General features: G+C 31.6%; 1 protein-coding gene across 2 annotated transcripts; it reads right to left on the bottom strand.

The window, feature by feature from the left end:
* On the bottom strand, positions 1-25066 carry LOC113522309 (integrin alpha-PS3-like). 2 transcript variants are annotated; one of them, XR_008252598.1, is made up of 22 exons: positions 24776-25066; positions 21400-21524; positions 19529-19611; positions 17731-17845; positions 17222-17368; positions 16679-16786; positions 14715-14803; positions 13256-13480; positions 12676-12790; positions 11330-11503; positions 10258-10437; positions 9646-9770; positions 9506-9569; positions 8902-9025; positions 8347-8697; positions 7742-7826; positions 7041-7103; positions 6184-6310; positions 5821-5893; positions 3441-3558; positions 1259-2676; positions 1-1219 (listed from the first exon to the last, which is right to left on the bottom strand). XR_008252598.1 is itself a non-coding variant. In XM_052892809.1 (21 exons), the coding sequence occupies exons 1-21, from the start codon at positions 24940-24942 to the stop codon at positions 2470-2472; spliced, it is 2865 nt and encodes a 954-aa protein (XP_052748769.1). In that variant the 5' UTR covers positions 24943-25066; the 3' UTR covers positions 1-2469. The 2 variants fall into 2 exon arrangements, 1 of the variants encoding a protein (XP_052748769.1); XM_052892809.1 differs by having other exon boundaries at positions 1-2676.
* Between the last annotated feature and the right edge of the window lie 951 nt (positions 25067-26017).

Raw genomic sequence — 26017 nt, 5'->3', positions numbered from 1 at the left:
TTATATAAAAATATGTTTAATTCTAGCTTAGTATACTTTCTTTTATAATTAAAATAAACTTCTAAATATATTTACACTAAACTAGATTTATAACAATTAATATTTGGCACTTTTGTAAAAAAAATCTAACAATAAATATTACAATTATTTATACAAAATTGTATTATTGGAATTAAATTGACTTGTTATGTTTATCATTTCTTCTATATTTGCAATCGCAATGCGAGGTAACGCTGTAACGTAAGCAATTGTACTCAGCATGAAGAAGAATTCCGTATGGAGTTGAAATAATTGTCAGAAATAAGAGACTCTTATATTCCTAATATTCAGTCATATATATGTATATATATTTAGGAAGGTGTATATAATTTCTTATTATTGGAATACAGATATGGAATTTAATAATAAAAAGTTATTTTTGAGTTTTATCTTTAGCTATAGAGTTTTTACCTCGAACGAAGTTTTTATTCAGCGTCTCAAAGGTTGTCTGTAAGAGATCCATCTGTGGGATAAATCCGTTATTGTAAATTATATTTTTTTAATCTACCCGATGTAATATATATATATATATATATATATATATATATATATATATAATAAAGTACCGCGTTCGTGACTCAGTGTTCATCCCAAAGGTTGACTAGTAGAGAATGCTACTACCATTGAGTCCTTTTGTACCATCCTTTTTTTTTTGGTCAATAAAGTTATTTAAATTAATAAATGTAATATTTAAAATAATGTGGAAATTATTTCTAGTAAAGTAAATTAACTAATAAACTACCTTCCATCACTAATACATGTTTATAATTAAAGTTCCTATTCTGTTTTTGGGTTCCACACCCGACCAGCTTGTTACGAACCCAAAAATTGTCATAAATAGAAACCCAACCTTTCAACTTCTCAAACTAAATAAAGTTAAATTAAACTTCAAATTTACATAGGCTTATGTAAATATTTGGCTTATAGATGACTATTTAAAAATTAATATAAAGTTAGTAGTTGCTACACTTGGCAGGCAACCGCAGTTTGGCTTTTGGAGATGTTTTAAGAGGGCTACTGCTGTCCATCCCTACACCACAAGCTCCCTTAGTCGTCTCTTACAACATCCACCATCAGGATGCTGGCGCCATCGCCACACAGCAATTGTACTAGCACCAAGCATTTGTACTATTTATAACACAAAAAGAGAAAAAAAAACAAAATACAAGGTCACAGTAAACTTAATAGTCGAGAGACGAGCCCTTGACCATTAAGTTACCTTAATTACCTCTCACGACACCCACGGTAAAGGAAGGGGTGGCCTATTCTATGCCGGGATCTACATGGCGCTAAAAATAGATGAATGTATAACTATACATGTATTTAAAAATTAATATATAATAACTTATATCTTTCACGCTTGTCTATCATAAGTACTCTTAGCGGAAATAATGGAACGCCAAATGCTTCGATTCAAACAAGCCTCTTTCGCTTTCTCCACATTCATCAGTTATTTCATACAAACTACGAGTACATGCGTTTCGAGTTATTTAGTTGCTAAATAATTTCAATTCAATAAACACAATAAGTAATAATGCAAATTTGCTATTCAAATTAGGTACAAACTTTTTGCTCGCTACTTCGTACGTGTGGATATCAGAAGACATCATCATTATCTTTCTACCTTTGTCCCAATTCTTATTTGGTGTCGGCGCAATATGTTCTTCTCTTTTATTTAAAGCTTCACTATTCGCAGTAATTTCCGTATTTATATCCATTCGGGCCGTATCATCTTTCACACATTCTATCCAAGTCTTTTTAGGTATTTCTCTGCCCTTATAGTCATCCACATTCATACTTAATACCTTTTCTAATACATCCTCCACATTTCTGCGCGTCACATGTCCATATCATGAATATTAAAAGTAGGAAAACTAAATAAAATAATACTAGATGAAGTATAATGATAAAACATACACCAGTTTGTAAGTTAGCATTCAATTTGGTGCTGTAGTTTTTGCATGATACCAGGTCAAACATACAGAATAAAAATTATTGTATTGCCATCTTGTTGTCTTTATTAGGATCTCTCATATTTTCTTTCTCGTCATTTATAGAAGTATAAATTATAATTTGCATTTTTTTTTCAAACTGAATATGGAGCTGTTTACTTATCCAATAAGAACAATCTGGTATCACGTATTCAAAGCAAATAAAATTTATTATTATTCGTATTTTTTCTAAATGGTCTTTTCTTCATAACGGTTTGACTGATTTGAATATTTCTTTTTTGTTCAGTTTGTCTAAAATGTGGTTACCTGTTTAAAAAAAAAAGTAAATTAATAACCCTAAAGTTAAAACTAGAATTAGGTATGGAAATGGCTACTTCAGACTACTTTCAATTAATAGCGTTGCAGGTGATACAAAGTTCATCGTGTCAACTTGATCTTCACTGTCATCATCTTGTTCTTTCAATAAATATCTTTTCTCTTAATCTGAATCTAATTCAATTAAATCTAGTATATTTTTTGTTTCTTGTGCTGCAGAGTGTCCTGAAACGCTAGGTTCCTTTGACTGGTTCTCCGAGTCGCTACTTTCTTCTGATTTGTTTCCCGAAACATTATTGTCTTCTGTTTGGGCTGTTTCCTCTAGAAGCCTCTTTAATTCTTCTTTCTGTTGTCTTTTGAAAAATCCCAACTGTAATTTGAACATTTTTATTATTGTGGTTTTGTTTATGTATAGTGTATGTGCATTAATGTTTACTTCAGTAAAATAAAGAGGCGAATATATATATTTTTTTATATACACGTAAAATTTTTCGAAATGATGCATAGAGCCACCTATCGCTCTTCCATCACTTCCATTTATGTCATATGTAGTAGTTTGATCATCTTAGTGTCTTGAAATGACTTAATACGTGTGGAACAGGAAGCCAAACCATATTTTTAATATGTCAGTAAAATAAGTGACAGCTTTGACAGCTGTCATTAGTTCGATGACAATCGAAACGCTATTGTATATTTTATGGATTATAGTAAATTTTATCAAAAACAATAATATCAAAATATAAATTCTATATTATGTATTATTTTATATATTCATAGAAAATATACATTTAAGATTTTTGTATTGATATTTATTACTAACGCATATTGTGTTGTCTTTTTCAGCTTTATACCAAAAAGTTCAAAGTTAGACCAGTGGTTAAGTTATAATTTCTATCTCCAGTACGAGCCTCTTATACATGACGCTGGCAGAAATGGTCGTAAAAATAGCAATCGATTGCCATTAACGAAAAGAAAAAGAAGAAGAAGAATGCTATTGATTATTATTATCGATATTTTGCTCTCAATCGTTTTCGCGGTATTTTTTGTACACAAAATATAGGATTATCGTATTGTTAAAGTTTTAAACTTTACTTCTGACCCATTTAAAAATTATAATGTTGTATATACACTCACCTTGTACATAATAAGTATCAATATAATCAGGATCAATAACCCGCCAATTGCGGCTGCGATCAGCGGCCATATTGGTGACGGGGGTTCCAGTATCAAAGTTGTTTTCACAGACACAGTTCTAAACAAAATAAACAATGTATGTATGAACATGACTGTAATTGTAAATAGGGTAGTCAGAGGTATTTATCAACTGTTACCGCTATTGTAAACAAAATATTACTAATATTAAGTTAAATAATATACATAATATATACAGTTTGTAAAGATGTGTGTTAGAGTTAAATTTGGTTAATAGTTGGATGGTGGGTATTTAAATATAATATAATAATAATAATAATAATAATAATTTATTTCAAAAATAAATGTTACATTTTAAATATAGGTAAAACTCTGCTCCCTAAATAGGTAAATCCTGTACTTTAGGATAAGCAGTGCTCTTCCCTATATGGCACAATGACACAAAATTACACAAATAAAGAAACAATACAAGTTAAGGTACTAATACTTAATTTACAATTTATAAACAATACAAATTAAGGTACTAATAAATAATTTAATTTGCCCAAAACAATATTTTGTAAATGAAATCTTGACTGTGTAATTTGTGAATGTATGGAATGGATGATAAAATGGCATTCATAACCTAACATACTACTAATAACAAATCCTCAGTTTCATCATATGTCTTACTTAATAGCCAATTACTAACAATTCTTTTGCATATATGTTTAGTTTTTGAATATATAGATAATTCCTTATTTGCCTTTTTATATAAATATGGTCCCAAAAATAATAAAAACTTCCGAATAAATGATGTGTGAAATTTATTATAACTTTTTAAAGCTTGAACATCATTAACTCTTCTTTTATGCTCAGAAATATTTGCATCAAACTGATATATAGAATGTTGTTTACTTATAGTATTAAGAATATATAATTTACGGACAGAAAGAACATTACATTTTTGGTATAGCAAGTTTGTGGGATATTGAAAATCATAGAAATTAATAACCTTTAAAACAGCTCTCTGTGCAATCTCAAGATTTATTAGAACTGTCTTAGGAGCACCACCCCAAGCAACTATACAGTAGGTCAAAAGGGACTGACACAATGTAGTATAAGTTAGTTTTAGAATTTTCATATCTGCAACTTGCCTCAGACGTTTGAAAATGTAAATAAGTTTCCTAATTCTACAAGTTAATTTATTTATATGCTGTTTAAATGTTAAATTATTATCAATAAATACACCTAAATATTTTATTAGCTGTGTTCTTTCCAAAGATTTACATGAGCATGTTCTATTGTTTTTTAGATGTAATGGTAAACAAGTATGGGCAGTAATACATAAATTAACAGACGGTTGAGTAGACTCCCGGATGGAAAATGCAAGATATTTAGTTTTTTCTGTATTTAGAGATAGAGTATTATTAGTAAGCCATTGTGTGACTTCATTAATTCCCTCATTTGCAGCACGAAATACCTCCTCCCAAGTATCTGCAGTGAAAAGGAGAGCCGTATCATCGGCATAACATATGATATTACCATGGAGGGGTTTCAGTTTACATAGATTATTTATATAAATTAAAAATAAAGTAGGGCCAAGAATACTGCCCTGAGGGACACCATAGGTTATGGGAAGAGGTTTACTCCTATACTTGCCTATTGCAACCATTTGTGTTCTATTTGAAAGATAACTCTCAAATAGTGCAAGCTGAGTACCCCTTATTCCACTTTTCTCCAGTTTATGTAAAAGTGTAGTAACAGAGACCGTGTCAAAAGCCTTAGCAATGTCCAAGAAGATCCCCAGGCATTTTTTACCCTGATCTAGGCTACTAGATATAAAATTTAACATCTCTTCCACTTCCATATATAGGATATTTTATGTGCCTACTCGACATGAGTAATACAGTTACTGATCCAATATTTATATATTGGATTTCTCTGGACATTGATGTCTGAAAAAAGGTCACCACCCATTTCGATATCACGCATATCGGTCGGATATCTATTTTCGAATGTCTTAAAAGTCAGTTATTTAATATTATTTTTTTAATAACAGACTTTTAACATATTCCTTATTGGACCGGTATCCAGATATTGTAACTAAAATATATTATATTTAGATATTGCTGTATACGAGTATAACACAGCCCTAGTACCTACAGACTCACGTGAGCAAAATTGCGGGAAACAGTGTAATTTTATCTTCATCATCACCTTCCTGCCCTTATCCCAAGTATATAAGTTTTGAAGTCGTCATAATATGTTTTTATCCATATGACCCAAGGTTTTGGCTATTAGTATTACAACTGGCCGTCTGCCTGACATCAACCCTTCTTAGGAAACTAGTGTAAAAAATTTTGAAAAAAATGTAACTTACTCATATTGTTCCTTTGTTAATAATTCGAGGCGAGAAGTCAAGTTAACTGTATTATTTGGTTGTAACAATTCTCCTGAAATGTTGTAATTTTTTAATTGACTCATAGAATGACAATAGGATGTTCTTGTTTAAACTATAGCTGACTTTGTAGAGCTGGATGATAAAAAAAGCATTAGAAAACTACCAAAAAGAATATTATTTTTTACACTTTCGCCCTCCATAGCTTATTTTTTATAAACATAGGATTTTAAACATTTTATTTCTATCATATTCTTAGGTTAAGGTTCGATGATACTAACATCTAAATTAAATAGAAGTTTATAAAAAATAATTAAGAGAAAATAATAAAAAAAAAAATCTTACCAAACCGACTCAAATTGTAATGTAGGGGCAAATAGAGTGATTTAGTATTTCCAGCGAATATTGTCCAAATGCAATTTAGTTTGTGATATTTTGTAGTACAACCAACAATTGGAACTGCTACGTTTATCTGAAAAATAATAGTGTTTTGTAATTAACTAGCTATTGCCCGCGACTTTGTCCGCGTTTCCGTCATTTTTTGTAAAACAAGTAGCCTATGTCCTTCCTCACGGTTCAGTGGTTTTGATGCGACAGACACATTTCCATTCACTGCTCTGCTCCTATTGATCGTAGTGTGATGAAACGTATACTATAACCTGCCCAGGAGTATGAATATTAAATTGTACACTTTAAAATTGTTAAATTGTATTGTGTATTGAAACACGAATGGGACAGAGGTACCCAAGCAATCGACTTTTATACAAAGTCTCCCTCACCCGCTGAATAGTTATTTTGGAAATATATTTCATGTACAGAATTGACCTCTCTACAGATTTATTATAAGTATAGATTATGTTACGAGTGTCCATAACTTTTGCTTACCGAAGCATACCCACGCGGCGATTTTTACAACGATATTACATTTTCATTTACACTTAAGTATACATAAGTATATAAAATAAATATTCATCATCATCATCATCACCTCAGCCATTATTCGTTCACTGCTGAACATAGGGCTACCCAATATGCTGCCATGAAGAACTGTCCTAAGCCGCTTGCGTCCACTGACTCCTGCAATGCATTTGAGGTCGTCCCTCCATCTAGTGGGGCATCGTCCTACTAAGTAATTTGAAGCGTTTGCATATGAGAAAAATAAACATTAATGACTATCATTTACATGCTGATGATGTTCTTACCTGTTCTGATAATGATATCGTAACGTTTAAGTTGTACCAGTCAGAAGGTCCAAAATTCGTTACCTGTAAAGTTTCAAAAATTATATTCTCTAGTGTTTCTTAAAAACATCAATCTAGATGATCTTCATCATCATCATCATCATCATATAAGCCATTATCCGTCCACTGCTGAACATAGGCCTCCACCATAGACTACCATAAGGAACAGTCCTGAGCCACCTGCATCCACTGACTTCCTGCAATGCATTTCTGGTCGTTACTCCATCTAGGGAGTCGTCCTGTATTGCGCTTGCATGTACGGATTCGCCATTCAAGAACCTTTCTTCCCCATCGGTTGTTGGTTCTTCGAGCTATGCGACTAGCCTATTATCACTTCAGCTTGCTTATCCTTCGAGCTATGTCGGTTATTTTAGTTCTTTTGCGGATATCTTCGTTTTGGATTATATCATGCAAAAAAACTTCGAGCATAGTCCTTTCCATAGCGCATTGACTAATTTGAAGCTTTTTCATAGAGGCAATCGTGTAGGATGGACCATGTTTCGGTTCCGTAAGTCATCACTGGCACACGCACTGGTGAAAGACTTTCATCATTATCATATCAGTTGTTAACTGTCCACTGCTGAACATAGACCTGGCCTTTGAAGGTCTATGTCCAACAGTAAACAGTTTAAGGGTTAATTTGTTATCACAAATTATTTTACCTCGTAAAAATGTATCAATGTTAAGTCCTTTGCTTCGTCTAGTTTTTCTCTTGACACGATTATTGTCGCATTAGTATACGATTTTCTGAAATTAAAAGGGAAAAGTTTAAATTTCTAATATTATATTTCAAATATTTATTAATAATATCTATTAGGTTACACAGAGTATACTCTGTTATGTTCGTGATACTGTTTATGTCTATATAGTTATTACTTTGCATCACGTAGGTCGTCAGCTCATTTGCGATTCCAGTTTGCATAAAAAAAATCCATACATAAATTCTTTCCTTTAACCAAAAAATTTACATTTACTAAATCATCTAAGTATATTGTTTACATACGAAATTGACTTACACACCCCACAAGCCAATATTTTTCCATTTATTTTTTACATTGTTCAAAAACCTCACAAAAACGTAGTCTGCAACTTTTACTTCTATCAAGTTTAGCAAAATATTTACTTTCTAGTTTTATTTTTTTTTGACTCAAAATACTATACTGTAGAACACAATCTATTTTCGCAACTTTGTAGCTTTCAAGTTGTCAGCTGTCCAAGTTCCTCGTAAATAAATGCTAATATAAAACTATTATGTCCTCATACGTACCCATTGACAGCGAACTTGGCTTTTGGTGTTACAACTAATTCCAATTCCTTGAAACCCCCTTCTGTAACATTTTTCATGTATAAAGGTTCTTTCAATTCAGCTACGAATTTCAGTTCTTTTTGTTCTTCATATTCATACTGCAACTCTATTTCGTATATTGCTGTTTCATTCCTATGCAATGGTGTTGGTAAGTTGCATGTCATGTTCAGTTTTTCTAATGTACAAGAACGTGGTACTCTTATTGGAATTAGTGGCATCATCAGGTGTAGCTGTCCACCATATGCTGGTTCCTCTATATTTACAATTGTTATTCTTGCTCCCAATTTCATATTTGCACCAGGAATGTATGGACTGAAAATAATTTCATATTACAAATTCTTCTTGTTTACGGAAAGTATGAAAGTTCTTTATAACGAAATTCGAAAATATTATCTTTGGATTAACTTTTTACTCTCTCTAGCGTCTCTTAAAATTTTTTAAAAATAATTTGTTTATTAATAATTTTCGAATAATAGAAAGTTTATAATTTTTATAATTATAGAATACAAGACTTACCTATCTAATGGTTCTAGTGTCATCTTCAATAATGGTGTACAAAGCAGATCTTTACCACAATCTCCTATCATCTGGGCGAGAAAAGAGGCCTGCAACTTTGAATCCTCTGACAATCTCGTTAGATCTAAATGTACAAAATAATGATAAATTAGTTTTAAGAAAATTTTGTTTATATTTATTTCGGTCCCGAATGGTTCGAAACTAATCGTACATTGTCAAAAATGCATATCACAAATCGATCCAGTTTTTGTTACAGTTAAAATATGATTATAATTAAGATGGTAAGATTCATGGCGTAGTATTCTGAGATAGTGTATTAAATTAAAATCTATAAATATTAAAAATAGAAATTAGTTTTACTGGTAATGTTAGTATTATGGATATATTTTAATTTTAATATATACAAACTGAATAAGTTCTTGTCTATTTCTGTTATTATTATAATTTATTTAGGTTTGAAGGAAAAGAATCTTATATCTAAGAATTCTAGGATTACAGTCCTCAAAAGTACTACCATATGCAGCACTATAAATTAATGAGTTATTTTCTTTTATATATTCTTATCTATAAAATTGTCAATAATAATAAAAATGATAAAACTTACGTTCCATTTTACTAGGTTCCAATAGGTACTGTACTAGTATTGGTTTTGAAAAATCTGCAGATCTCTGCAAACAAAATGATGTTATTTTGTTTGCGTTCTTTAACTGTTACTACACAATTTTACATTTATGTATTACTTACATTAACTTCTAGAATGTGTTCATCACACATATCTATACCAGGTTTTATTGTTATAACTGAGACTGTTTCATCTTCCATGGACGCTCTATTCAATTCTGGATCAATCAGTTTCGTAGCTTTAAAATCTAGGAAAAAAATTACAGAAGAGTAAATTAGAATAACTTACATAATGTTTAACGTTAACTAAAACAATTGTCATTAACAATTTTTTTTATACAACTTAGAATGGCAAACAACCTGACGCCCCACCCGATGGAAAGTGGTAACCGTCGCCTATAGACATGAGCAGTAACATGGATATAACAGTATACTGTTTCGCCCATGATACCCACCTAGCGTTGCCATTCCTGAGGACTTAAATGTTATTCCTCTGTATCCTGTAAATTCACGCCATATCCCATCCTTCAAACCGAAACACAGCCTTGCAAACACAACTGCTTTACGGTTAAAATACGAATGGGATAGAGATACCTAAGCAAACGACTTTTGTACAAAGTCTCCTTTGGTAATTTAATAGCAATTACCACATGGAGTGACAAACAAATAGATAAACTAGCTTTCATACTTATAATATTAGAAAAGATTGACTTTATTGAAAGAAACATAACTCACCAATTTTAATATGTTGCCACGTTTGCGATCTTACAGTCACGCAGAAATATGCAGTAAAATTTGTCGCATCTTCGGGCAAATCCATTAAATCGGGTACTTTAATTGAGGCCTCCACTTTGATTGTAGGAACACACTTTAACAGGTAAGTTGTTTGACTTGCATGAGCTCCTATAGCCACATCTAATGGAATAAATAAAAATACTAATAAAATAATTTAATTTTGATTTAAACCTTAAAGGGCAAGAAATGGGCAGCAGCATTCCTTTTAAAACATCTCTAAAAGCCTAACTGCGGTTGCCAATCTGCCTACCAAGCATGGCAATTACTAATAAAACTCCCTTTATGGGGAAGGTTTATGTTCAACAATGGACAGTTAACGGTTAAAATAATAAAAAAAAATTGATTCTCAAATGATGAGCAACTATCGTATTCTATCGATAGCAAATTATAAAATAAAATACATTAATCATAACAATATAAATTAATAATATAATTTATATTTATTATATATATATTAATATAAATATAAATTAATAATAAGCAACATACAAATGTTTCAACTGTGTTCTAATCGTTTTTAGCTCGATTTATATTGAGAGAATACACGTGTGCTGAATCAATGCAAATTTTTAACTGTAATCCATTGACAAGTGATGGTAACCACAAATACAATAAAGTACATAGAACCGTTGCTGTTGTTGTTGTTACGTCAACCGTTGTTGATGTAACTAACGTTTTTATTATTACCATTATAATAATAACAGTTATATTAACAACAGAAATAGAAATCGGCTTCTGGTCACTTTTATCCCAAGATAATATAGTATCAGAAAAACACATATTAAGACAACAGAATTTGTTTATTATCAAATAATCTTTACCTAATTGTTGATTTTATTTATTTATATCTCTTTATTGCATAAGAAGCATAAAAATATACAATGACAATTGAATAATTCAAGTGGAATACAGTAACATAAAATACAGATTGATATAAATATATATAAAGGTCCAAAAGACGGCAGTCTCTTGCAGAAAAATTAAGAAACTGAAAAGAACAAGCAATACTTACCATTACAAAAATTGTTATCAACGTCATATCCTACAGAAATAGACATGCCAAAACCAAGAGCTTTTTCCATAAGGATCCTTTGTGCATATCGAGTTTTCAATCCTTCAACGCTACCTTGATATATGTAAACAACTCCAGAACCCTCATTTTCCCAAGGTGCACCAACTGCAATATCTAGAAATACAAATAAGAATAAAATTTGATTAGACTACTAAAAAGTACCAAATTATAAAAAATTAAAAAACTTGTCACAAGTAAAGCTGATCAGTCTTTACGAACAGCATCCATTTTGGGGGGAAAATTATTAATAATGGAGACTGAGAATCCATTGCTACCATTTTTCATCCATTCAAAAAAAATGGGGTAACTGGCCTGTTTTCATTCTCATCTATCACCCTTCACTGGTGCTCCGCCAGCGTATCCCGTTAGCGCAGGCGGGGTTACCATACCATTTTTCATCCATCAAAAAAAAACAGCACTCATTCACGAATATTATGGGTGGGTAGGAAGCCAAATTATTTGGCCCTCCATTTATTTGTTTAATTCCAATAATGGTAACAAAGTAACAATACAATTACTGTCAGTTTATCGTTTTCAACTCTGGGATATCATAAAAGGTGCCCAAGGGAACTAACTGACAAATGACGGGGAACTGATGGATTGTTATAATTTAATTATATACAAATAGAAACAGTTGCTGTGTGGTCCCAGCATAAAATGGGCCACCCTTCCCTTTCTCTTGGGTGTTGTAGAGGCAACTAAAGGAACTTAATAGTCAAGGGATGAGTAGCAGTCCTTCTTAAAACATCATCAAATCCTAACTGCGGTTGCCAAATCCCCTGTCAACTGTGGCAACTATTGGCATAACCGCTCATGGGAGAGAATTATATGATTTCCGTAGTCTTGTGTGTAACTTGAGATAGCCCACAGATAATGGTCTACCTGACAGAAAGTAGGAACGTCACCAATAAACTTAAACTATTATGGGTATCACTGGATACACTATGACCCCCATAACAGGGGGAAAGGAATTGTTAGTAATAGGATCAAATAGCCTCATTACTAGCAATATACCCTGTCAGGTCGACCTCCACGTGGCTCCCCCTGGAAACCATCGTGGTTAATTCTAGTTGAATTCGTCAGGATGTAGCCTATCCTCTGATCTATCCTGACGAATTCAACTAAACAAAAGCAACTGAAATGCTTTCATCCTCATTAGTCATCTGTCACTGGTGTTCCGCCATTGTATACCGATAGCGCAGGTGGGGTTACCATACCATTATCACCCATTAAATAAAGCCCCCATGTCATTCATCATTTGTTAACATAGATACCATAAGTCTTACCATCATAACCATCTCCATCGACGTCACCAAGGCTGGCTATGGACATTCCAAAACGTGACCCGCTGTGTTCTGATCCTAACACGGAACCAGACTCTTCTAAGGAAAACGTACCATTCTGTAAATAAATAAAAACATTAGAAGAATTGTTCTCAATTTTTTTTTTTATTTTTATTCTACTGAACTAGTAGTGTAATAGCATGATTACTTCAGAACGACTGCATTTATTTGACTAATTCTTTTTTTGTTTTTTGTAATTCAACAAAATTTGTATAATAGAAAATGTTTCTAAAATCATATGGAAAATTTGGGTTCAAAAATCTCTTAAAAAAAAAGCAGTAAGTAAATACTGTAAAATAAAAATTTGGTTTAATTTTAAAAGGGGAAACCCTTTAAAAACTGTACTAAAGTAATTAGTAGATACCAAAACCGGGTAGGCAACTAGTTTTTAATATACTCTTATTATGTTACTACATACTAAATAGTTGTAATTTTTGTAACCATTTCATTTATTCATTTATTACTAAACACTTTTTGTTAATTTTTTTTTCTATTTGTTTTCATATCAAAAGTTTTCACTAACCTTGGCATGGTTTAAATAGACGAAAACTGCGCCCTGGTCAAAGTTCAATCCGCCATCTTTCTTGACAAATGTAGGAGCTCCTATTAAGAGGTCCAGTCTGCCATCATTATTAATATCCACGCAGCAGAGAGAAGCCCCGAAGTATGCACCAATTTGGGGTCCAATGATCTTCTGTCTTATATTATATGGTTGTGTTTCTTGTGATGGAGGGTCAAATATTAGAACCTGGTTGAATACATATTATTGAATGAAAACCCTATTAAATGAGAAAACTAAAAAAAGCTGTGTTTTTTTTTATTAATTTACTCTTTTTTTATTTATTTAGGTTGACCGACAATTGTTTCTACAAGATAGTGTATTTATACAATCATAAAGATTGTATACTTAGAAATAATTGTAACAATTTGTATAGGTAAACATAGCATATATTGATACAGACAGGGAGACTGTACAAAAGTCGATTGCTTGGGTACCTCTGTTCTATACGTTTCAACCGTGAAGCAGCTGTGTTTGCATGGCTGTGTTTCGGTTTGAATTTACTGAATACAGAGGAATAACACCTGAGTCCTCAGGAATGGCAACGCATGGGGGGTATCATGGGAGAAACAGTATACTCTGTTATGTCCATGGTACTGCTCATGTCTATAGGCGACGTTTACCACTTTCCATCAGGTGGACCGTCAGCTTGTTTGCCAATCTAAGTTGTATAAAAAGAAAAAACATAGAAATGTTTAATTTCTAGTTAATCTTTGGAAAAATAGAAATGTTATTATGCGGTTAAAAATATTGAAAATTACTTGAGTTGTTCAAATTTGACAAAATGACTAACAAGAGAGTGGAAAAGAGAGGATTATCAAAAAAGATTCAAATTTGACGATAGCAATTATGTACATAATGGATAACTTTAGATTATATACATTATTCCAAATCACAGTCTTTTTAACATCATTTATGACTTATTTATGTAACTATTTAAATCATTGTTCATACCAAAAAATTTAGTCTATATGAATTTTCCGAGAACTTCCTATTGATCTTCATTAATTTAAATATATGAGAAAATATTATCTTAACAGGTAAAGCTTGTAGTTTAGTTTTTCATTTCACCTTCCACTTATTAAGTGATTATAACTAGATGGCGCTACGTTTATTATTAAAAGATACAACTATAATTTATCAATGTTATTATTAATAATAATTATTACTAATATTATATCTATAACATACATAATATTATATTATTTCTATATTTATGCACAATGAGAACATTATTATCATTTATTAGCAGATTTCAAAAGATATTGTTTAAGCTAACAATAGATGGCGCTTTCAATAAAACTCTCCTGATCTATAATTTAATAAGACTTAATTAAACATTAAATTACGAGCATAGAACAGTATAATTATTTGTTTTTATATATTTATGCTACATAGGAATTTATTGATCAAAATCATTTACCTGACCCAGTCCATTTTTGGACCTCGGCGCCGCCCCCACATAAAGTACTGTATCATTCTCTTCAAATACGCCTGTTTCAACGCTATATCCTAAACAAATATATATATAATTATTCTCCTTAGATTTTATAGATAGAGCATCGAGTTTAAAAAACGGGCCAACTTTTTGTCAGCTAATTGTCAAATTAGCTGACTTGTTTTTTTTTAATTTATATTCTATATTACTCACGCACACGATATATCTATTTTTAATTATTTAATAAATAAAATTAATTTTTGTGCATTAAAAAGGTACAAAATTCATAAGACAAATATAGAAGTTATAAAGGAATCACTCATAACTATTTATTCAGCAAAATTGTATAAAAAAGTTGACTCGCTTTTCTAGAAGCATTTGTATGGAGCCACTATCTATATAATGTAAGTTATTCTCCTATCTTATTAATATTATATATTTCACATTATTACATGTATCATATCTCTATATTAAGAAATAATAGAATTTCATTGTGCCTCCGATCAAACTGTTTACTCCTCTCCATCCAAAGGTTGCCTGAAAGAGATCGCTTTTAGCGATAAGGTCGCCCATTGTTTTCTCATTGTGATTATTTCTTGTAATTATTTATATTTATAATAAGTTTACTATTGTAATCTTTTGGAGGAAACAATAAAGAGTATCTATCTATCGATATTTTTTTATTATTAAGTGTGATTGTATGTAAAGAAAATGCTTAAACGACTGAACATATTTTAAGGGAATTTAGTACTTACTCGAGTTATAAGGAAAAATATGTACTTTAATCTCTCTTGGCTCACGATCGTTTATATTAATTTAGAATAACTAAATTGAATAGTAAAAATATATTTGATTTTTGGCCATGTATTTACAAAATACATTTATCACATGTACTTATAAAAAACGAGCTTGTATTATTAGATTTATGAATGTGGAGGCAAAGAATCATTTTCACGTTCTTTTTTTCCATTGTTTGTAATTATCCAAATGGTAGTAAAGCGTAATATGTATATATATATATATATATATATATATATATATATATAATATAGATATATAATATAGATAGAGTACCAAATCTCAAAAACGTGTCGTGTTTTTTTTTTTTTTTAATCTTTTGTACACATCTTTTTTAAAAATTAAATAATTTTGTGTCTTTTGTTTGTGTGCAAGTAATTATGAAAAAATTATCTATCTATCTATCTATCTAACATTCAAAACCTTTTCATTCATACTGACTCAATTTGACACACGTTGTTTATAAATATAAAAAAATAAATATTAATTAATAATTAAAAAAAAATTGGTTCATTACAGTGAATTTAAAAAAAAAAAAACTGGCATATTATAAGTCTATGTTTTTGTGATATAATCTTTAATTAAAGATTGTCATATTAAGTTTGAAATATATATGTATTAATTAAAATGGCGATCATTTTCAATCATTTTAAAACGCAAACACATTATAAGTCTATGCTTGGATATAAATCAAACTAGTAATGATAAACATCATTACGAATCATTATACACTGTTTATCTTGTTCTTTGAAATATATTCGCAAAATTTTGACGTTTTTTTTTTCAATTTAACCTGAAAATTTTCAATATATATAATTTTTTATATATATTTTATATTAATTTGCCAGATGGAGACTTTGTAAAAAAGTCGTTTGGACAACCAGTCCTATTCATGTTTATACCGTGAAGCAGTTGTGTTTGCATGACTGTGTTTCGATTTGAAGGATGAAATATGGCAGTGAATTTACAGGGTACAGAGGAATAACACCTGAGTCCTCAGGATTAGTAATGCATGGGACAATATACTCTGTTATGTCCATGGTACTGTTCATATCTATGTTTTTGTTACAGCTTGTTTGCCACTCTAAGTTGCATAAAAAAGTCTAATCTTAAATTAAAATTATCTACAAAAGCTAAATAATTATACTCACCGAAATAATCGTCTGGTTGTAAGTCATAAGTGTAGAATGGGTTCGTAACTTGTTGTTTTTTAAACAGCACACTATTGTCTATTTCACTTTTATAATCGACTATTCCACCTGAAAAAAAAAATAGATAAAATAAGTGTCAAAATATCTACGACTTTATCCGCTAGAGGCGCTGTTTCTATTTTCCCGCCAATCATAGAGTAAATCATTACGTTATTAAAAAGTCGGCACTAACTTTATATTGGCGGGGAGAAGGGATTGTTAGCAATGGAGTTTGACAGCCCCATTGCTAACAATATGCCCTATCAGGTCAACCTCCACGTGGTTCTCCCTGAAAACCATTGTGAACAATTCTTGTTGAGTTCCACACGATGGGCTAACTAACCTGCTTTCATTTTGACCTATCATCTATCACTGATTCCTCACCAGTGTATACTTACATCGCAGGTGGGGCACCCATTCTATTTTTACCCATTAAAAAATCTACCCTAATCCCCTCCATTTTTACCAATTAAAAAATCCCCCATAAACAAAATAAATACTTGCCAGTCCACTGTGAAAGACCCGGCGCACCCATAATAATATGGTTGTTCTCCGACACCTTCAGAGACATGCCAAGTTGCGCATACGCATAGTAATTCGCTGTGGCATCATATTCAGGTCTAATGTTGTGTGTGCTGAAAGCTTGTTTGTCTGAAATATAGTGAAAAATATGTACCTATATATTGAAGAAAAAATATATTAATGAATAGATAGATACCGTTTATTGTTTCTTCCATAAGATTACAATAGCAAACTTATTATAAATACAAACAATTACAAGAAAATATTACACTAAGAAAACAATGGGCGACTTTATTACTAACGATTATTTCTTATACTATGTACGTATATGTAAATAAGTAAAAATATTTTCCAGACGGTAAAGTATTTTTATATTCTTTTTTTATACCCCTATAAATAACTTTTCCCAATATTTTTTTTTTATTGAAAGTAGTCCAAATGAGTTGCTTATATATAGTATTCACTGTATTATTAAAAAAAATATTACTTACACATATCTTTGAGGGGTTGATAAAACACTTCCCTTGTACTGGAATGTACATAGCAAACGCCGTTTGACAACAAATGTGTCTGCTTATACGGTCTGGCAGAGCGTGGCGCACAAATCTGTAATTTGTATATAAAATTTTAAAAAGTATTTAATGCTACTGCAGGGAATTACTTATATTAATATCATTAGTACATTACTGCAGCGGCCAGCAACTGAGGCATTGATGGACGAACGTACAAATGTGGGCCGAGGCATAGCCGAGGCACACATACGTGAGTCCATCAATGCCTAGTTGTGGCCAAGGCTTGTATAGTATTTTTCTCAAACAATGCGCGGAAATCAAGAACACTTTTTAAGTTCAATGACGAATAACAAACAATAATAATTTTTCACGCGCCATAATATTCCTTTGTTTTTTTTTCAATAAACAGCTTTCTATTTGCAAGCCAGATCGAAATTTAAATAAAACCTTTTATTAGTTACCTCCTTGGTAGCCGTGTTTCGAAGTAAAAGATCATTCCATTTTTTAATTACAGGACAGATATGAGTTTACATAGTAATTTATCTGGCCGCAAAACACGACATATATGGATTTTCATACAACTTTTGCCGGCCGCTGCCCGCATGTATCTGGCCAGTACGGCAATTTTGATTTATCTCGAAGAAGATTGTCAAAATAATGCTCACATTTCCAAGCATGTTTGAGAAAATTATATTTTCTATTGCCCAAGACTTTGCGCGTGGTGTTGTCAATTGTACATGGTACTATTCATGTCTAACTTTTTTAATCTAACATTTATTAGTCAGCCGTTTGAATAATTTGCTCTGAAACCATTTTAAACAGAGAAAAGTAACTGGATTAGGTAGTTTCTTATATATTTTTATGTAATATGAATAACTTTAAATTTTTGCTAATATAAGTTTTCCGGGATGTCTTACAGAAAGGCTATAAAATTATCTTTTTTATAAACAGGTATGAATGCATTTTCAAAATTTTATAAAGTGAATTTACAGAGTACAGAGAAATAACACCTTAGTCCTCAGGAATAGCAACGTACGGGGGTATCATGGGCGAAACAGTATACTCTGTTATGTTCATGGTACTGCTCATGTCTATAGGTGACAGTAACCACTTTTTATCAGGTGGACCGTCAGTTTGTTTGCCATTCTAAGTTGTATAAAAAATTCATTTAAGTTTAATTTTAATTTAATTTAAGTTTATCCATATTACAAAAAGATTACTAGAGATTATAGATACTGCATATTTCTGCGTGACTGTAAGATCGCAAACATGGCAACATATAAAAATTGGTGAGTTATATTTCTTTCAATAAAGTCAACCTTTTCTAATATTATAAGTATGAAAGCTAGTTTATCTATTTGTTTGTCACTCCATGTGGTAATTGCTATTAAATTACCAGAGGGAGACTTTGTACAAAAGTCGATTGCTTGGGTACCTATGTTCCATTCGTGTTTTTACCGTGAAGCAGTTGTTTGCATGGCTGTGTTTCGGTTTGAAGGATTGAATATGGCAGTGAAGTTACAGAGTACAGAGGTATAATAGCTTAGTCCCGTAGGAATAGCAACGCATAAAGGATATCATGGGCGAGACAGTATACTCTATTATGTCCATGGTGCTGTTCATGTCTATAGGCGACGGTTATCAAATTCCAATCATGCATAAAAAAAAAAACATTCCGATGTCACAATAAATGTTTACTTCTCACATAAACAAAATGTACAATAAATTTTACGTATACTTTTTCTTTTATCAATAATATTAATAAATTATTTATTACCCATAACTTTCCTTTCTTTACTACTCCCATGGTCGCGCCAAACCACATGTCGTCTACATAGAAATTTCTTGTAATACGCATATCTGAAACAGGCAACACTTTATATGTATAAATAATATTATATATATATATATATATATATATATATATATATATATATATTAGATATATAGATTTAGCGATTTCGGTTTTTTCGATATCCAAAAGTTTACTGTTGTAACCTTTTGGAGGGAACAATAAATAGCACTATATCAGTCTATCTATCTATATCCTATTAAAAAACTATTCATACGACAACTTCATACAATATATATCGAAAATAGAAAAGGAAAATAAATCTATTAAACATCATTTTTAACAAGACCGGACCTACAACAAATCCAGATACAGGGGACACATCTGGGGGCACCGCTCAGAACACCCAGACCCGGGACCTTATATATATATATATCAGTTAAACTTTTAGATTATAATTAGTTTATGAATTAGTAATTAATTTACATATAGAAAGAGATTTTTATCATACTAATTTTCATAAAGTAAGTTAATTACTTCCTTATTGGTTTTTTTTTGATGGGTAAAAATGGTATGGTAACCCCGCCTGCGCTAACAGAATACGCTGCCGGAGCACCAGTGAATGGTGATACGAGTAGATGAGAATGAAAACAGGCCAGTTAGCCCATCATGATGGATTCATCAGGAATTAACCATGATAGTTTCCAGAGAGAATCGCCAGGATGTCGACCTGATTGGGTATGTTGCTAGCAATGGGATTCTCAGTGTCCATTACTAACTTCCTTATTGGTTATACCGTTAAGACGCTATAAGGTAACCAAAAAAAAAACAAATAAACAAACTCACTTTCACATTTATAATATTAAGTAAGGATTCATTTCTGCTTGCAACTTCATATGCAGGGAAATATTTTAAATTGGTGTTGCCATTAAAGTGCAGAGGCTGACATGCAAAATATTTATAATTAATAATAGATTTATGTTTTTTTTTCTTTAATAAGAATTTAAAAATATCATAACTATAATAATCCTTCATAATAATATATATACATATATTGTATATAAAAACAAAATGATATAAAAATAAAAAAACATGTTAGCAAATTGTCGAAAACTTTAAAAATATGAATTAAAATCATCAAATATAAAAATAATCTTTCTTTAATAGCATGAGGTAAATTTGAAATTAAAAAAAAACTGTATTACTTATCAAGAAAAAATACACAACAAATTATAAGTTAGATCTTCAGAAATACAATTGTCAAAGCCGCACTCAAATTGAACAAACATACAGACTGACAGATAGGAAGATAAAAATCCTAAAACTTATTGTTTTACTACACTAACCTATTGCTCTTATTAAATCTCCTCATATCAATTTCTCTCTCAAATCTTTACTACGTACAAAGATTTTTTATTGACTTTAAAGGTTGACTGGGAGAGAATGCTATATAGTATTAAGTCCGCCTTTTGTACCAGACATTTTTTTTTGTAATGTGGTCAATAAAGCATAAATAAATAAATAAATAAATAAACATTTTTTATTTATAATTCTATTATGTTGGGGGGAAAGGGATTGCTAGCAATGGAGTTTGGCAACCCCATTGCTAGCAATATTAGGTCAACCTCCACATGGTTACCTCTAGAAACCATCGGGAAAAATTCTTGTTAAATTCGTCACAATGGGCGAACTGACTTGCTTCATCCTGACCTATTATCCTTCACTGGTGCCCCGCCAGTGTATACCGATAGCGCGAGTGGGGTTGCCATTCCATTATCACCAATTAAAAAAAATCCATTATGTTAGTAAGATTAGTAAAATAAAACTAGTATAGTAAGTAGTAAGTCTAAACTAACTTGTGATTAACGGTGCGCAGGTAACGTTATGTCTATCCAAATCGTTCAATGGACAGACAAACACTAATCCAGTGCTTATTGACGAGTTACTTCTATTCTTCGCTTTCGGCGCTCCGACGTGCAGGCTGGAAACGATAAAGTATTAGCTGGTAAGATTTCTTAGCGATCGGCAACGCGTCTGTAGAATCTCTGGTGTTGCAGGTAGTGTGTGTGTGATCGTTATGCTCTGTGTGCTGTTGTTATGCTCCGTGTGTTGTTATGTTATGTACTGTTGTTATGTGTTGTTGTTATGCTCTGTGTATTGTTGTTACGTTCTGTGTATCGTAGTCAGGCTCTATATGTCCTTATATGCTGTGTATGTCTTTGTTATGATCTGTATGTTGTTGTTATGTTCTGTATCTTATTGTTATACTTTGTGTATTGTTATTAAGTTTTGCGTGTTGTTGTCATGCTATATATGTTCTTTATGTACTCCGTATGTTGTTGTTATGCTCTGTATATTGTTATTATGCTCGATGTGTTGTTGTGTTGAAGCTTCGGTGTGGTGTTCTGTTATTAGTTACGGAAACCGTTTACTACCGTTTAGACAGGCCGTATACTTAATTGCCTCGTTGGCAATTTGACTTTAGTGGAAATTATGAGTTTTAGAATAACCTATATTACTTAATTAATTTATTAAATAAATAAATAAAGGCCACTAGATATTTCTTATGGATAATGATAGAATAGTATACACTATCGGTATACACTGGCGGAGCACCAACGAAGGATGACAGGTAAGAGACAAAGTCAGACCAGTTAACCCATCGTGACAAATTTGCCAGAAATTAACTACAATGGTTTCCAAAGGGGACCGTGTGGAGGTCGACCTGATAGAGAATATTGCTAGCAATGGAGCTGTTAATCCCTAAGTAGAGCTTGTACTCTAGTTATCAGACAAATGATTTATATACAAGTATCTTGTTTTTATAAATACATACATATCGTATATAAAAAAATACCAAAACCAATTGAGAATGAGAAACTTATATGTGTATAATATTGTATATTGTACATTGTACTTTGTGTATTGTATTGTACATTGTACATTGTATATTGTACAGCGATCGAACCTGCGACCATTGAAATGTAAGGCGTTATGTCAAATCGTTACACGAACAAGGTCGAGTAGCTTTATGACTCATTGTAAATATAGTTTAAATACATCCAAGTTGTCTATAGCCACAGATAATATAATACTATACTAGTAACTATATTAATATTGTAAAGAGGAAAGATTTTACTGTTTGTTTATGAGAAATAGGGTACATTCTAACCCGATAACAAATAATGGACTAGATAGATGTTCTTGATTTGTATTTTCGTCTAGTCTCCTATCATAAAATCGTTATCAAAAAAAAGCTTGTAAATTTTTAAGGAACTTCAAAAAGAAGGTTTTTTTTTATGTTTGTTTGTAACTCGGTCAATTCTTAACTGATCTGGAAACTTCTTGGTCCCATAGAAATTTCATCAAAATCGGATAAGTAGTTTTTTTTTTAATAAAATAACTGGTTTTATCACAATTAAAGTCGTTTTTTTTTGTGGGACACAATATATCATTACGACGATCCATATTGCAGTCTGTAGGGTTCCCGTATTAATTTCATATTAATATTAAAACAGCGAACGGTGGTATTTTGTGGAACAAAAACTTTATGCAACTTGAGATGGTAAATTAGGTAATGGTAAGTGATGATCATCGCTAAATAAATAAATAAATTGTATAATAAATATAGTGGCATCTAAATTATATTTATTCTATTTACTGACGTTGAATAATAACTATCGTGAGTCATACTGTATTGTAATTATTTATGTTAGCTTTACTCACGTTTTCTTCTATCGAGTTCTTATGAATAAATTCTTCATTAGGATTACTTGGACCCATACTTTTTTTTTTACATATTATTATATGTATTTACAGATTTTTTTGCAGATTACGACATGCAACACAACACAATAGTTCGCGTAGAATCTAGCCTACCAACCTGCCAACATGGCCAGGGCGCAGTTTTTTTATTTTTTTATTTTATGGATGATAGTGTAATGGTAATCCTGCGCACGCTATCGATTTACACTGGCGGGTCAACAGGGAGAGATGATAGGTGAGGATGAAAGCAAGTCAGTTAGCCAACCGTGATGAATTCCACAAGAATTAACCACGATGGTTTCCAAGGGGAACTACGTGGAGATCGACCTGATTGCGTATATTGCTAGAAATGGGGCTGTTTGTTAGGCCCCATTACTAACGATTCCTTTCCCCCAACTTCAGGATGTAGGTAGTTGGGGCTGGCCCGCACTTTGCAGAGCAGGGACGTAGACCGTTTCCAAATACTGGTATAATTTAAAGTCTAAATAATTAATTATAACATATTAAATATTCCTGTTTTTGTTAAAAGAGGGGAGTTAAAAGTTTTACGTGTGTGTATGTGGCATAGAAGCTACTAAACGAATGGACCGATCGTGATGCGGTTTTTTTGTTTGAAAGCTGACGTGTCGAGATGGTTTCTAGCTACCTTTTATGATTCATCTATGAATATCTGTTCAGGCGTTTTGTTAAAATTTTTAATTTTATTATTAGTATTTTACGTTTATATATATATATTTTTTTTATTTTTTATTATTGTTTATTCTTATAAAGACAGTGTGAACAGTTTTGCATTGAAAATTCATTTCTAAACTGCTTTCTGAGTGGGATAAAAAGTAACCTATATATTATTTTCCGTCTCAAATACCATGTGAAGGTAGACACATAACTTTATGATGATTGACTAACCCGTGAAGGCGCAAAGTGGTTACCATAAACAAACCATAATGCATTCATAATAACGATTGGTTCAAATGTTAAACAGTAAAAAATAATAATATAAATAAACATACTACGGTTTTACGTTTATAACACTATAAAGTCTGCTGTTACCTATAAGTTTTCAAGAATTAATACATGTATAAATTTGTGAAATATAAATAATAAAAAAAATAACTATTTAAGTAAATTTATATGGTTAAATGATGCCGTGTGGTCCTGGTATAGTGTTCTATGCCAGGGTGTGGTAACAAGGGATAGCCTATTAGCTACTCCTTCCTTTCCCGTGGATGCTGTAAGAATGCGACTAAGTGAACTTTATTCTCGAGGGATAGACAGGATTGTCAGTCTTAAAACATCTCCAACGCCTAACTAAGGTAACCCGCCTGCCAAAGGTGGTAGCATCCCTCTTAAGACACCACGAAAGTCTAACTGCGATTGCCAACTCACCTGCCAAGCAACTACTGGCAAAACTCTCAACAGAAAAAAAAACCTATGGTTAAATAATATATATGGTTAAATAATGCTTACCCTAACTCACTCAAAAGCACCGAGTAACCGAAATACTCCGACTGACTGTCAGGATAAAAAACAATTTTTTGTTCTTCATTAAAAATACCTTCATAAAACGTCACTGTCTCACAAAAAACGATATTTAACCAGTAAAAAATCAATAAAAACATAACAAATATCGCCATACTATTAAATAAAAATATCGTACAATTAACCTATAAAATGATTATAACAAATTTTATTATAATTAATTAACTATATAGCAATAAAAACAAACAGTCATGCCCGACGCACACTTTGTAACTAACTGGACGTACGTAGCTACTATCAGACTGATAAGTGATTCATATTGTATGTAATTTTGAATTTGTCGGTGACTCACAAAAACAAAGGTCCCCAGTTGCAATTAGACAAAGCAAAATACATTATGAACGCTTTTAACTATAATATTGTTAAAATAATAATTAATTAAGCAGACTGTTCCTGTTAAAACATTGTGTAGGCATTAGCTTTGGATCTACCAGTAAATTATAATATTTTTCATTCCATTATGGAAACGAATCGTGGGTATGGCAGAAGAAGCATGAAATTAAGATAAATGCTGTAGAGATGAGAGCTTTGAGAAGTATGTGTGGTATTACATTAAAAGATAGGGTAAGAAACAGTGTGATTAGAGAGAAGTGTTGTTTGAAAGACGATGTAGTGATAAAAATCGAAAAAGGAATGTCGCGTTGGTTTGGTCATTTGGAGAGGATGGATGAAATAAGAATTACGAAAGAGATTTATCAAGAAAGAATGAATGGAGATGTCGGTAGAAGTATAGTCCATGGTAGTAGTTGCCACTATTGGCAACTACTACCATGGACATAACAGAGTATACTGTTTCGTTCATGATACCCGCCATGCGTTGCCATTCCTGAAGACTCGGATGTTATTCCTCTGTACCCTAAAAATTTACTGCCATATTCCATCCTTCAAATCGAAACACAGCCTTGCAAACATAACTGCTTCACGGTAGAAACACGAATGGAACAGAGGTGCCCAAGCAAACGACGACTAAAATAAATCTTTTCAAGGCAACCTTAGGGCAATGGACTCATTGTTGTATAAGTAGGTATGATAATATTGTAGAATTAAGAAAGTTACCCGTGTACAAAATTAAGAAAAATAATTATAAGTATTTATTATGAAATAAAAAAAAAAATTCCGTTTTATTGGTATATAATACTTTAAAAGGATTTGAATTTCACTCAGTAAATA

Source organism: Galleria mellonella, unplaced genomic scaffold (assembly GCF_026898425.1).
Source record: "Galleria mellonella isolate WM207_F2 unplaced genomic scaffold, CSIRO_AGI_GalMel_v1 utg1674, whole genome shotgun sequence".
In the NCBI taxonomy this organism is placed as follows: Eukaryota; Metazoa; Arthropoda; class Insecta; order Lepidoptera; family Pyralidae; genus Galleria; species Galleria mellonella.
This window is presented reverse-complemented; position numbering and strand designations above follow the sequence as displayed.

Coding starts and splice junctions, on each gene's coding strand:
- LOC113522309 (XM_052892809.1), bottom strand. CDS start 24,942: ATGGCGATATTTGTTATGTTTTTATTGATTTTTTACTGGTTAAATATC. Junction 5,894..6,183: donor TTACAATTTGAGTCGGTTTG/GTAAGATTTTTT, acceptor ACAACATTTCAG/GAGAATTGTTACAACCAAAT. Junction 2,677..3,440: donor TGATACTTATTATGTACAAG/GTGAGTGTATAT, acceptor TTCAAATTACAG/TTGGGATTTTTCAAAAGACA.